Source organism: Pempheris klunzingeri, chromosome 10 (assembly GCF_042242105.1).
Source record: "Pempheris klunzingeri isolate RE-2024b chromosome 10, fPemKlu1.hap1, whole genome shotgun sequence".
In the NCBI taxonomy this organism is placed as follows: Eukaryota; Metazoa; Chordata; class Actinopteri; order Acropomatiformes; family Pempheridae; genus Pempheris; species Pempheris klunzingeri.
Window position 1 is genome coordinate 13,253,549 of NC_092021.1, and position 14,297 is coordinate 13,267,845.

Here is a 14,297-nt window from a genome sequence, read left to right on the forward strand (position 1 = left end):
CCCTCTCCTCCCTTGCCAACCTCCCCCTCCAGCTTGCTCCCTCTCATCTATCAAGAATGATGGAGTGACTCCCCCATTCCACTCCCCCATTACCCTCTCCTGTTACATTACATGTGTATCCAAACATCCACTGTGTCTGTCAAACAGGATGTTTCCCGCTGTGTCCATCCCACTGTCCTTGCCTGTCCACCAACACACATGCTCACACGCATGTACTCACACACACACTAGTGATGTCAGGGGTCCCACAGTGACCGTCCATCACCGTTAAGCCGCTCGTTGGCTGCATGTGTGGAAATGCACAGAAGCCCAAACATGCACATTTCCACATGTACAGACAAATTATATACATTTGATCTTTTGCTCTATTTTTTTGTGCATGCACATATGCATACTGCATGCACACCACGTCTGTGTGTACAGTACGCACATGCATACACACACACTAGCACACAAAGACTGACCACTGTGAAGTGGTCCTGTCAACTGGCAGGGGCCTCTCCAACAAATAAACACCCCATCGATCTATCCCTCCATTTCTGTTTTATGTGTGTGGTGTGTGTGTGTGTGTGTGTATGTGCATTAAGGTGTATTTGTCTGTGTGTTAAGTTGAATTCCTGCGCCTGTGGTTACCAACACCTTTGAAGTCCTAACGGCACCAGGGCCCCAGGGTGACAGGCTTACTCGCCACCCCCAGGCTGCACTGGAAGGCCCATAAAGAGAAAAGCAAACAGGCAATAATACCCCGAATGAACAAACCTTTCCTGCATCTTTGGCTCCAACCTCCTCCTTGGCCTTGCATGCCAGAAACACACTCACACAGGCACACACACAGAGGCACACACACATGCACACACACACAGAGACACTGCACCAGTATACTATAAGAGATAAAGAAGTAGACATTGATTTAAGAGGGACTGAGACATACAGTGGGGCAAAAAAGTATTTAGTCAGCCACTAATTGTGCAAGTTCTCCCACTTAAAAAGATGAGAGAGGCCTGTAATTTTCATCATAGGTACACTTCAACTATGAGAGACAGAATGGGGGGAAAGAATCCAGGAAATCACATTGTAGGATTTTTAATGAATTAATTGGTAAATTCCTCGGTAAAATAAGTATTTGGTCACCTACAAACAAGCAAGATTTCTGGCTCTCACAGACCTGTAACTTCTTCTTTAAGAGGCTCCTCTGTCCTCCACTCGTTACCTGTATTAATGGCACCTGTTTGAACTCGTTATCAGTATAAAAGACACCTGTCCACAACCTCAAACAGTCGCACTCCAAACTCCACTATGGCCAAGACCAAAGAGCTGTCAAAGGACACCAGAAACAAAATTGTAGACCTGCACCAGGCTGGGAAGACTGAATCTGCAATAGGTAAGCAGCTTGGTGTGAAGAAATCAACTGTGGGAGCAATTATTAGAAAATGGAAGACATATAAGACCACTGATAATCTCCCTCGATCTGGGGCTCCACGCAAGATCTCACCCCGTGGGGTCAAAATGATCACAAGAACGGTGAGCAAAAATCCCAGAACCACACGGGGGGACCTAGTGAATGACCTGCAGAGAGCTGGGACCAAAGTAGCAAAGGCTACCATCAGTAACACACTACGCCGCCAGGGACTCAAATCCTGCAGTGCCAGATTTGTCCCCCTGCTTAAGCCAGTACATGTCCAGGCCCGTCTGAAGATTGCTAGAGAGCATTTGGATGATCCAGAAGAGGATTGGGAGAATGTCATATGGTCAGATGAAACCAAAATAGAACTTTTTGGTAAAAACTCAACTTGTCGTGTTTGGAGGAGAAAGAATGCTGAGTTGTATCCAAAGAACACCATACCTACTGTGAAGCATGGGGGTGGAAACATCATGCTTTGGGGCTGTTTTTCTGCAAAGGGACCAGGACGACTGATCCGTGTAAAGGAAAGAATGAATGGGGCCATGTATCGTGAGATTTTGAGTGAAAACCTCCTTCCATCAGCAAGGGCATTGAAGATGAAACATGGCTGGGTCTTTCAGCATGACAATGATCCCAAACACACCGCCCGGGCAATGAAGGAGTGGCTTCGTAAGAAGCATTTCAAGGTCCTGGAGTGGCCTAGCCAGTCTCCAGATCTCAACCCCATAGAAAATCTTTGGAGGGAGTTGAAAGTCCGTGTTGCCCAGCGACAGCCCCAAAACATCACTGCTCTAGAGGAGATCTGCATGGAGGAATGGACCAAAATACCAGCAACAGTGTGTGAAAACCTTGTGAAGACTTACAGAAAACGTTTGACCTCTGTCATTGCCAACAAAGGGTATATAACAAAGTATTGAGATGAACTTTTGTTTTTGACCAAATACTTATTTTCCACCATAATTTGCAAATACATTCTTTAAAAATCAGACAGTGATTTTCTGGATTTTTTTTTTTTCTCATTTTGTCTCTCATAGTTGAGGTATACCTATGATGAAAATTACAGGCCCCTCTCATCTCTTTAAGTGGGAGAACTTGCACAATTGGTGGCTGACTAAATACTTTTTTGCCCCACTGTATATTCATGCAGTCTGTCAATCTGCATGTATATGAATGCTCTCTCGTTCTTTCTACTCATTATGTCTCTGTCTCTCTCTCTCTCTCTCTCTCTCTCTCCCTCTCTCCCTCTCTTTCCCTCCCTCCAGTCAGATTCCCCTCCTGGCTGCTGTGTTGTGGGAGTCAGTATAATTGCTGTGGGCATCTCGGCATGTTTTAATTAACTTTTTGTTTGTTTCACATCAAGGTTATGGAAAATCCTTAAAAAGTCAAACAGTACTGGAGGGGTTCAAAATTTGGGCAGAGGTAGAACCAGTGCAAAATAAACAATTAACACAAATAGGTCAGCTTCATAACCATGGATTCACTTTTGGACACATTAAGTCTCACATTAGTGAGGGAATACCTGTTTGCCCTACTTTTCGCCACAACATAGTTGCTTAGAAGTCACTAAAGGAGGGTAAACAGACCGAGATCCAATGCAACTTGACACATGAGGTGATGAGGTGTCGAAGGTGTGCAGCCCCAAAAGACAGAAAACAGAAATTCCCAAAAAGCTTCTGCTATTGACTTTCTCAGGAGAGAACACTCAGTTGCAGCTCTAAAGGAGAGAGTTTATGTTTTACTCATTCTGATTTGGTTATGCACTCCTGCTGGTTGGGATGGAAAATTTTACATTCTGCAGATTTTGAATAGTGTATCGTTAACATCATGATTCAAGACCTTTCTCACCGGAGCACTCAATCCAGGCCTTGTCCTTTCTTCAGCCTCTCCTCTCCTTTTCAGCTCCAAAAAGGAGAAATGCCAGCCAGCACACAGCCAAAACACTGCAGCAGAGAAAGCCTCCACACTAAACTAAACTGACAGGAGAGGGGGAGACTGATGCAATGGAACACTAGTGTTAGAGAAGAGCCATGTACAGTATAACACGTCATTCACCCAAACAAACACACACACATTCAGGACAGCCTGAACCCTCTAAACGACGGCTGTGGGGAGGTGCCCTGAATGCCCAGCAGTAACAGGCTATTGTTATGCTCTGCTAGACTGTGCAGCTCCTATTGTGAATGTGTGCAACATTGGTATATGATGTGTAGCAGGGTGCTGCTGGAATAAGAAACAATGGCTCAGAGGACTCAGTGAACTGGACAAATTAAGGCACACACACACAAAAACACACGTACAGTACATGCAAAAACATATTCAGTAACAAAAGAAGTTGAGAAAGGAATGTGTGATGTATGTTGTTGGATTAGAAATGGGCCGACTGTCATTGTAATTTAGGGGCTGTGTGTGTGTGTGTGTGTGTGTGTGTGTGTGTGTGTGTGTAGATATGTGCATGTGTGTGTGCGTGTGTAGGGCTGACATGTTCTTGTAGAGAGCCTGGCAGTTATATAATGGCCAACACAAACAAACACAGTCCTTCCAAGGGACCAGAGGAGAGCCAATAGCTCCATGAATTCAAAGCTCTCAGCCTCAACAGTTTGGCAAGAAAATATACAAAAAAACAATGTGAGTGATGAGAAAAATAAGAAGGCATGTGTAAGCATGACTGTGGGACTTCAGCAGTGCTGCTGGATCTCTTCCACTGTTATTAATTAAGGCTAGGTGCAGGTCAGGTTAACTGGTGACTCTAAATTGCCCGTAGGTGTGTGTGTGTGTGTGTGTGTGTGTGTGTGAGTGGTTGTCTGTCTCTATGTGTTGGCCCTGTTATTGACTGTGCAACCAGTTCAGGGTGTACCCCGCCTCTCGCCTAACGTCAGCTGGGATTGGCTCCAGCCCCCCTCGACCCTGCAGGATAAGCGGTATAGACAATGGATGGATGGATGATCACTAGGGGGCAGAGAGACTCTATCTCACTACTTGATGGATATTTACTGGTATTTTAGCTCTGGTGTGGTCCGACCAATCCTGAGAAACGTATGTGGGTTAGTGTTTGTATGCTAAATGCTAAACAAGTTTCTTCACCAACCACATTGGTTCTCCACCATTTTGCCTCAATCCTTGGGAGCAGCAAAACAATAAAAAAAGAACAAAAACAGAGAAAGTGGCATTTGCCAGCAATAGCAAACACCAGTGACATTACAGAGAGTCATTTGATTCATAGTGGAAGTTGAATACAGCTTTGTTTGAGATCAAATGATAAAATTGATGCTGAGTCATTTCAGAGAACTAAGCTTTAGTGTTTCATTGGTCAAGTTGATGTAGGTTTGCGTGACAAAGTCAATAAGAGATGTATAATGTGTCTGCTTGAATGCCAAGCACGTCCGTGCATGAGCGCAGCAGCAAAATCACTTAATCGAGAGAGCGGAGAGTGATATAAAACAATCGACATGAGATGGAAGGAGGACTTTGAACCAGCGGCCAAGAACAGCCGTCGGGGTGAGTGGGAAGAGAGGGAAGAAGGAAAGAACAAGGAGGAAAAGTCCCTTTTACTTGGAAATGCTGTAATCATTTCAGTCATTCAAAAGAAATTATTTTATAACATTTATCATCCATGCAAAATAATTAGGACTCATTAGAAATCTCTATTTTAAAGTGCCTTTAAATTTTTCCCACTTATAATAAGATATGGTAAGTAATCCAGGCAAGACCAGCAACTCAGGCTTAAGTAGGCTTCAGTGTATGTGTCTCTATGTCTGTGTATATGGATTTACTGCATATGTGTAATTATAATAAGCATTATGGTGCTGGCAAGTTTGAGGATTGTGTGTCTTGATAAATCCAGTAAGAATGTAAACCTGGGTCTCTCTCTAACGCACAACAGAACAGCTGCTTGCACACACACACACACACACACACACACACACACACTCAAACTCGACAGACAGACATCCGTTTGCTGTTTTAGGATCAAATTAGGGTTGCAGGAATTTCACACTGATGGTAGATAGGAGCTAGTTCACCTGCTCCAGTCCGTTCTAATGACAGATGAAAGACTGACTTAGCGAGATTAGATCTGGCCTCACCATTCTCTGTGAAAAGGCCGAAGCTTGCTCACAAAACATACAGTAATCCCGATGACGAGTGACACGTCCATTCACCTCATACAGTCTGAAAAACTCCATACCCACTCACAGCGCTCTGATGACATCTTCTGCTCTGATATGGATGATGACATATCAAAATACGCTCAAAGCAATATACGCTGCATCCTGTGAGATATGTAATGACATGTTGTAGCCATCAGCCACACACACACACACACACACACACACACATGTACACCCTCTCTTGCAACAGCAGCTCACACATGGTGTCCTGTTGCCAAAGCCAGACAGAATTTGTGTGTTCTTGTGAAGGCGCCACTGAAAAAATATCCTCGCTTTCACCAAATATTTCTGGCTACACAGACACACACAAACACCCACACATACATACACACACACACACACACACACACACACACAGCTCAGCAAGGTAATGAAAGTCTAATACTAGTGTGTATTCTATTAAAGCCCTTAAACACACTTTGGAGACTGTATAAACAAAGCAAACTGCTTTCAAACTCTGTCTCTTCCTCTCTCACTTATACTCACATACGCACACACACACACACACACACACACACACACACACACCAACGCTGAGAGAATCTGGTAAATGGATGACGCTGCATCAAGGTGTCTTGTCAAAGAAAACAAAGCATGAAATATTCAGCAAAGGTGCTCCATCCACATCTGAGTCACACCTGACGACAACAACACAATGCAAGCACCTCACTCCTGGTCTTAAACCACAGCTGCCTGACAGCAAGTATGCCCGATCGCTAGATTATTCATCTGTGGTGTTAACTGCACTAGGATAGGACTACTAACTGTTAGGATGTATGTTTTCTTGCCATGTATAGCCTATTTAACACTAAATCAACAACCAAAATCTTTGTCTGTGCAGAGTAGGATAGAATATTACCAAGTGGGTTTTGGGGCCCAATTTGTGTCTGTTTGTACTTGGTTTAGACATCTGTTCATTCTGTTTTATCTGGCTGTGGCACTGTAAATATGTTTTCATCTTTCTCGCTATGTGTGTGTACGGTGACCTAACCCCACGCGCTCATCTATCTGTTAACACAAAGGGCCTGAAGAGCGAGCTGCGCACTGGGGCCCCCGACGGCTGCACGCGGGGGCTGTGGGGGCCTGTTGGTGCAGCTGTCCCACTCCAGTGTAACATAAGACCTTATTAGAGTCCATTAGACCTCTCTGAAACCAATAAGAGATTGTCAAATACATCCAAACATTCACACAATTCACAGAGAGGCAGGAAGTGAAAGGAGGGTGGTATTTAGGGAGACAGGGGTCTGCCATTTGTCTACATAATGTGCCATTCTTGTATCTATATTTTTTGACCTTTCAAATTTGGAAGGAAAGGCTAAATTTGTGCATTTTAACCAGCATTCTTGTTTTTACTACCATTTTTGCCTATCATTTTTTGTCTCCCTGAATCTGTTTACATTTTGTACAAATAAGGCAGTCATCTGACAGCTGCGTCAGTTTCTCATGCATCTGGACAGTGAGGCAGGCTCGTCTGGAGTCCACAGACGCAGAAAAAGAGCTTCCCTCGGCCCTGACAGCAGGGGCTTGACCTGGGAGACTGCCTTTGATCTTTAATTAACACAGGGCATGGCTCTGGAGAGGAGTGAGCTGATGAAGGTGGATGCATTTGAGACAAGCTACAATAACTAGGACTGAAAAAGCTATAGACACACTGTCTTTTCTTCAAACTTCCAACTCTGTTTTCAACTTTAAAGCCATTGTGGAACAGCCGCAGTGCAGAGGTGGCTGCTTTTAAATAGGTGCTGTGTCTGGCTTCTTAAGCAGAGTGAGGAGCTCACTTAAATTGAGAAAAGTGGAGCACATCTAGGATGACATGGACCACAGGAACGAGCCACAACAAAGGGAAAGGCTTTCATGGAACATATATGACAGAAGCTTCTGCTCTATAGAGCTAGTGCTTCTGTCTCTGTGAGCAGTTTTCTAATTGGCTTGATCAAAAAATATATACAGAAGCATAAACCAGTGGAGCATGAAGAAAGTATAAATCACCACTATTGTTATTTTACATTATACACCAAAGTACTTGAATAAATCATGGCCATGAAAACACTCATCATGCAGCTGCTGTAGTGGATGAGCTACTGTACAGATCCAAAAATTATTGTTGCAGAGAAACACTGATGAGGTGCAGTTACACCAGCCATAGAAACAAATGTTTACATGATAAAAATAATGCAATGCATTGCACCGTGATTCTGAATCAGACTGAGATAAAAGGCTCATTATGGTATTTAACCTTTGAACTCAGTGATTCCTTGATCCTAACGGGTATATAAAAGTTGACTTAGGGCTTCATTTACTTAACATTTTTGACAAAGTAATTGAATTGAAATAAAGTCAATGAAGAGGACAAGGATTTTTACGGACAATGAACAAGTTGTGTGGAAAACAGTCCAGTTCTGTAGCACAAAAAGCAAAAAAAGTCTTAAATGATGCCAATCACATCATTATCATTTTGATTCTTTCCAATAACCAGCGGGCAACGACTCAAATCAGTGCAGAACATCTGTGATGATCATGTCGCAGACAGTCTGAGAATGAAAGGCAAAGGCAGGCAGCCAGACATATACTTTTAAACTTTTGCAACAAGGCGACAACCCATTTTGGAGTGAGGTCGAGTATCTCCAGACTCCAATGTCCCGCTCATGACTCCACCAACACCCACAACCATAACCGCAACTATTCCATTATTCACCATCCACTCCAGCTCACTCCTTTCTTCTGCGTTATCAGTCCCATCCTTGCTACTCTGGTTAAGATCTTCCCATAGCTAATGATGTGTCACAGAGAAGATTACTATTGAACCACTGCATGCAGCACCCTGTAGCACAAAGATCTGGATAACACATCACACACATGTATGGAAAATATACATGTGCAACTGTCCACCAACACTCTGGGATTTTGGGGTTCTTTTGAAGGTCTCAATCATTCAGAATCCATATGCACACACACACACATATGTATACACAAAGGTTGGGCAACAGACATTAAAGGTTCTGGGCTGACAGATATTAAGTTTTCTCATCCAACACTGTGCACACTTTGCAGCTTTGGCAAACTGTGCATTGTCTCACATAGTATTTTAAACAAGGACAGAATAAAAAAAACACTTTTAGGCTGCAGGTTCCAAGCAGGGATAGGTGAAGAGGACAAATAAGGGGTTATATAAGAAGAAAGGTACGCAGTAGTCGACATGCAGTACACAATGAAAGGATGACAATGAAAGTACCGAGATATGAAAATATATGACTGAAGGAAGAGCTGTCTTACTTTGGCAGGTGTTGCTTCTCTCCTCGTACCCCGGATTGCATAGACACTTCCCAATAGGCACGAGCCACTCCCCCTCTGTGCTGCAGTACATTCGTGGAGACTCCTCCTCTTTGGAGTGATTGACACATGAGCCTTTGACCTCCACAAGAGACTGGGAGTCCATGGGCACCGTATCAGGGAAGGAGGCCAGATTCCTCACAGTGTACGGGCACTTCTTGAAGTAAACCCTCACTGAAACTAATGCTACGCAGGCTCCCACGTCCTGGAACGCCAGGTAGAAGCCTTTCTTGGTCATGGGACCCACCTCGCGCACCTCGGTGTTGAGCTTGAGAATGCGATCTCCAAGGTCCATTTGGGTGAAACTCTCATCAGCGGCGATGGTGTCTATCTTAGAGAACTGGTGCTCTCTGAAGTGGCTGCCCTGGTCGTCGTCTGTTTCCAGATAGAGGAGGTTGAAGGTCTCCTTGCAGGTGCCCAAGACCAACGGGATGGAGTTGCAGTCCCTCAGGGTGAACTTCAGCTCTACGTAGATCTTCTGGGCTGACTGGCGAGGGATCCAGTTGGTGCGAAGCCAGTTGTTCTGGCTGTACTCCATCACGTTGCAGACCTGGAAGGTCCTGATGGGAGTGTAGTGCTCATCCACTCCACTGATCTCTTCCCACTGAAAAAGATAAAAAGAGGGAGAGGTGGAGGAGAGAAACGGGGAGACGAAAAAGGAGCGACAGACAGAGAGATAACCAAATGCAAGGAAAGAGAGTGGGCAAATTTGAGAAAAAGGTAGAAAGAGGATGGATTCAAAGGAGGTGATAGTATAGGAAGCAGACAGAGTTTTGAGGAAATGTGGAATGAAAAAGTGATGAAAAAGATTTGGTAAAAAGATGTAAGAAAAATAAGAGAGAGAGAGAGAGAGAGAGAGAGCAAGGGGTTAGAGGTTAAAGAGGGTTTGGGGTCAAAATAGAAGAAAAAAGGAGCAAAGACATTGGAGGAAAGTTGAAGAGAAAGGGGTGGGAAATAGGGAATTTGGAGTAAGAGGGAGAAAGAGGAAGAAAGAGGAAAGGAAGGGAGGATAGCAGAGAGAAAAATAAAGTTATCTCCACCCTGTAAGCATTTACAGATGAATTATTTAGATTCAGATTCACTCTTGCTGAATACTAAGCATCTAATAAACACTTAAGGGTGAAAAAATCACACTACTAGATCTCTTGTAAATTACTCAAATTAATTAAAAGCAAATTTGCTGGCATAGCCAAATTTTCTAGATTAGAGCTCTATGAAAATATCTCAGAGAAAAACCATGAACTGTGATTTCCCGTCTCAATCCGACTAAATTTGTGTGAAACTGCTTAATTGCTTTTAAATATTGGCAAAACCTCATAGTGTTTTTTTTTCCACCCTTTTACTAACATGTTTTTGTTCTCTACAAAGTGAGGACTTTCAAGCTGCAGTCTTGGTTATTTGCATCACAGTACTACTCCTACTAAAGGAAACGTGCTGAATCCACTATGAAACAAAAGAAGCTACGGAGTACAGACAGATGTGAGTGTATACCAGGAACGTTCGTGTCTATCTTACATTTTCCCTCCACTGGGAGAAAGCAATGAGGGGAGAGGAGAAAAAAGAAAGTGGGGTCATTCCTTTTGAATTCAACACAGCGGGAAGACTCATTGATCATGCGCTTTGGCTTCGCTGTCCAGGCAAATCAACACTGAATCACAGTGATGATGAATGGGCAAACACCTGAAACACTGGGCTCATTGTGGTTAAAATGACAGTCATTAGAATGAATGGCTCTAAACGTTCAAATGGATGCTTTTTCTATTTTTTTTTTTTTCTTTCTGTGAAATTCAGAATGGATGTATGCCTGAATGAGCAGCGCTTTCTTCTTCTAAGCGAGAGACAGAGAAAGAGAAACACTTTCTGGGTAAGTGGAAACTGAATTATCGCTCTTTTCACACATGCATTAATGGAAACATAAACCCACACACACACATATGCATTCACATAAGGCTCATGTGAAGTGTTTAAGGTCCCATAGCAGGCAGGCACAGCAGGTGCTTTCAGCCTGAACACAGAAATTAATGATGAGGTAAGAAAGTCTAGGTTCTCTATTACATGTTTTTGTGTGCCTGTATGTGTGGCTGCGTCTGTGTATGTGTGCGCATTTGTGTGGGTGTAAAGCATAGCTATGAGTGCCCGGTGTTCAAGGAGCTCTCAAACTGAAGGATGGCCACTTGTTTTTCATCTCTCAGTAAAGTTAATGAAACACCCCAGAGAGAGAGAGAGAGAAAGAGAGAGAGAAAGAGAAAGAGAAAAAGAAAGAGAAAGAGATAGAGCTAAAAAACTAGCACTCGGAAGAAGGAGGGAGAGATAAAGTGAGAGGAAAATTGAGGGGAGGGATTCCATTGGTGTTTAGTCTCTCCTGTCATGCTTTCCTTGGCGTCACCTCATTCATCACAGCGGAGTCCGAGCTCTCTATAGGCTCAACAATAACAGGGGAAAGTAGACAGAATTGAGTGGGGCTGAATATAGAGAGGTGAAGCTAAACTTAACATTTCACCTCGCTTTACTCACGATTTCAATAGCTTGACTTAAAGTATCTGTAGAAATAATGACGTGATGACATATAAAACGGTTTGATGATATCCCTTGACACAACAGAGAGCAGAGGGAAGACAAGATTGGCCACTATGATTGGTGGTTCTGTTGACATTTTGTTTGATAAGACAATATACTCACTGGAACATGATGAAAACAAAGCATCCACTACTTCAGCTCTCTCTCGCTCTCTCTCTCTCTCTCTCTCTCTCTCTCTCTATTTATATATATATATATTTTTAGATTTATTTTAGTTTTTTCCTGTCTTTAGTCTTTAGTCTTTCAGCAAGGATTAAACGCAGCACAACTGGGAATCTATCTTTCTTGTGCACATGTGATCTGTCACTTGTGTTGGTTAAAAACAGTCAATGGGAATATTACCTGCTACAAATACTCAATACAGAAATATAAAGGTTCCCATCCTGCCTGAAAACACCTGAAAATAGGCCAGTGAAGGTGCTGATACTCCAACTTAATCACACAAAGCTGAATTGTGTGTATAGAACCATGAGCTGAGCGCATTGCAACATATCTTTCATTACATCGCTGTTGCCTACATATTACATTTGTAAAAGAAGTTTGGAGAGTAACATAGTGTTGCACGATTTTTTTTTTCTTTTTTATCAAATTAATGAGGAGAAGTTTCAATGAAACTGTATGTTAAATTGGAAAACTTTTGTATTTTATTTGTTTTCCCTATATTGTATATCTGTGTGTGGCATTGTAGCTGATGACGTTTAAAACCAGTATCTTTTTCTAACTTTAACCACAGTTCTTTGTATTCCTATGTGGACCTCAGGATGCAAACACTCTTCACTGGTGCCAAAGTCCTGCACTTTGTACACGACAATAATACTTCCTTAAAAAAAAAAACAGTGAACATAGTCCTGGCAACAATTACATTTCCTCTAAAACATATTTGTGAGAACAAATTAAACATAATTTCTGGAAGACAGAGTAGTTTGTACATCTTTGCCTTTCTGAGAAAATGAACTATTAGTTCACAAGTTGTGGCTCATAATTACAACACAGCAGTGGCAAACAGCAACGGGGCCATGGATGAATGTAAAGTATTCAATATTATGGCTGGAAAAATAGATTTTTATAATCAAATATAGAGAGCATGCACTGCATGCACATTGCTGAATCTGTGACTTTCTTTCTACCTCGCTGCTATATTGAAAAACTTAAGAGGATGAAGCAAATGTAAATGAGGGAGACTTAAGTATCCGCTCTGTTTTACACCTATCCTGTCTTGTTACTTCAAGAGCTTCTCCACATACTCAGAAAATTGTTCTTACATTTCATTGTGTGATGTTTAATTTTCCCTTACCCTGAACAGTAAGCTACTCTGACAAAATTGGTTTTTAAGTGGCCTAAAGGTGGAGGGCACAGCGTGTGCGTGCGTTTGTCTATGGACATTGTACAAAGTATGTGTGTAGTATTGAGTGAGCAAATACATGTGCGTTTACTTTCCTGCGTATTAATGTGTTCTGCGCTTCTGTGCAATTGTAATTTTGCATGAACGTGTGCATGTGACCTGTACGAGCCTTTATGAGCAGATGCTGTAAGCAGATGAGCTGCAGGCCTAATCTCTCATGTCTTTATGTACTTTAATGTCTGCCAATATGATGCAAACTGGACTAAATCTAAAACGACTGTGATAGATGGCTCTCTGCTTTTAAGCTGTCTTTGGGAGGGGTCTGAAGTTTGCCGAACACAAACACACACAGGGGTCAAAATCAAACCCATGTGTGTGTATACGCCTGTATGTATGTGTATGGTGAGCATGCTATATCCAGTTCCAGAGACGATGGCTTGACTTGAGCAAGTCTCTGCCAAAGTAAATGAGACCTCCGCTATGATGTGAGGATCCCACTCTGGAGGATAGCATCTATTACATGGAGCTACCCTCCTCCTCCTCCCAGTCCCCAAACATGACATCATAAGAATGATCTCCTCCAACCTTGAATCACTTCCCTGGGTTAGTTAGCTAAGCCTTGTTTTCTGTCCTTCACTTGATAAGCAGGAAGGCAGAGTGAGGAAATGAATAGAGAACGTATCAACGTAATTAATCAGATCCAGAAAAGCACGAGTTAGGAGAGAGCGATGATAGCACTACGTACTACAGCACCCGTGAGCCTGCAGCCTGTGCTATGATGAATCAACCAGCCACATACACAGGAAGTTCTGGACACTTCAATTACTTCAAGAGCTACTCAACTGCAAGACAAGTGTGAAAATATTGGACAGTTCTGCAAAGCTCCACATTACATTCAATGATAGTATTTTTTTTTTTAATCAAAAGCAAAATTTCGACCACTGCTACTTCTTGCTCTGGGTGTTCTGCCACCAACAGAGGAAACTCACACTGTGAATGTGGGGACCTGTTTGTGTGTCAACCAGGATAAATAAAGATCTAAAGTGAGCAGCCACCCCCTTGTTTCTCTCCAGGGGGGCGTAACTCTCCTCTCCCGGCCTTCTAATTGATATATAACAACACTAGGACCCTGCACCGGTTCTTGTGACCTCTGACCCCGACCCCTGATGGTCACAGTTGGGGCACAGTTTGATGATCTTGCCCCTGGTCTCTCTGATCTGTGCTGTAGGTAGGTGAAGCAGCTTAAGGGACAGTAAAATGGAGTGTGGTAACTTGATCTGCTCATGACATTACAACTACGGCAACAGGCACGTCTCAGAGTCACCGAGTCAGCGCACCAGTTCACCCACTTCAAAGGCATGCGGGTCAATGGGAGTTAATGGACCAGTATATGGGTCAGTATAGGGTAACAATGCATTTATACCAAAAGTAGCTGTGTTTTAGGAAACAAGATTGAGAATGAACATCTTCTATTCCAATG

General features: G+C 42.9%; 1 protein-coding gene across 1 annotated transcript in view; it reads right to left on the minus strand.

Annotated features, from left to right (window-relative positions):
• The window catches only part of epha3 (eph receptor A3), a 94,722-nt gene that overhangs the window by 68,029 nt on the left and 12,396 nt on the right, over positions 1–14,297 (minus strand). The window contains exon 3 of the mRNA XM_070837528.1: positions 8,842–9,502. Coding sequence (XP_070693629.1) covers positions 8,842–9,502 — 661 coding nt within the window. The remainder of the gene's footprint in view (positions 1–8,841; positions 9,503–14,297) is intronic.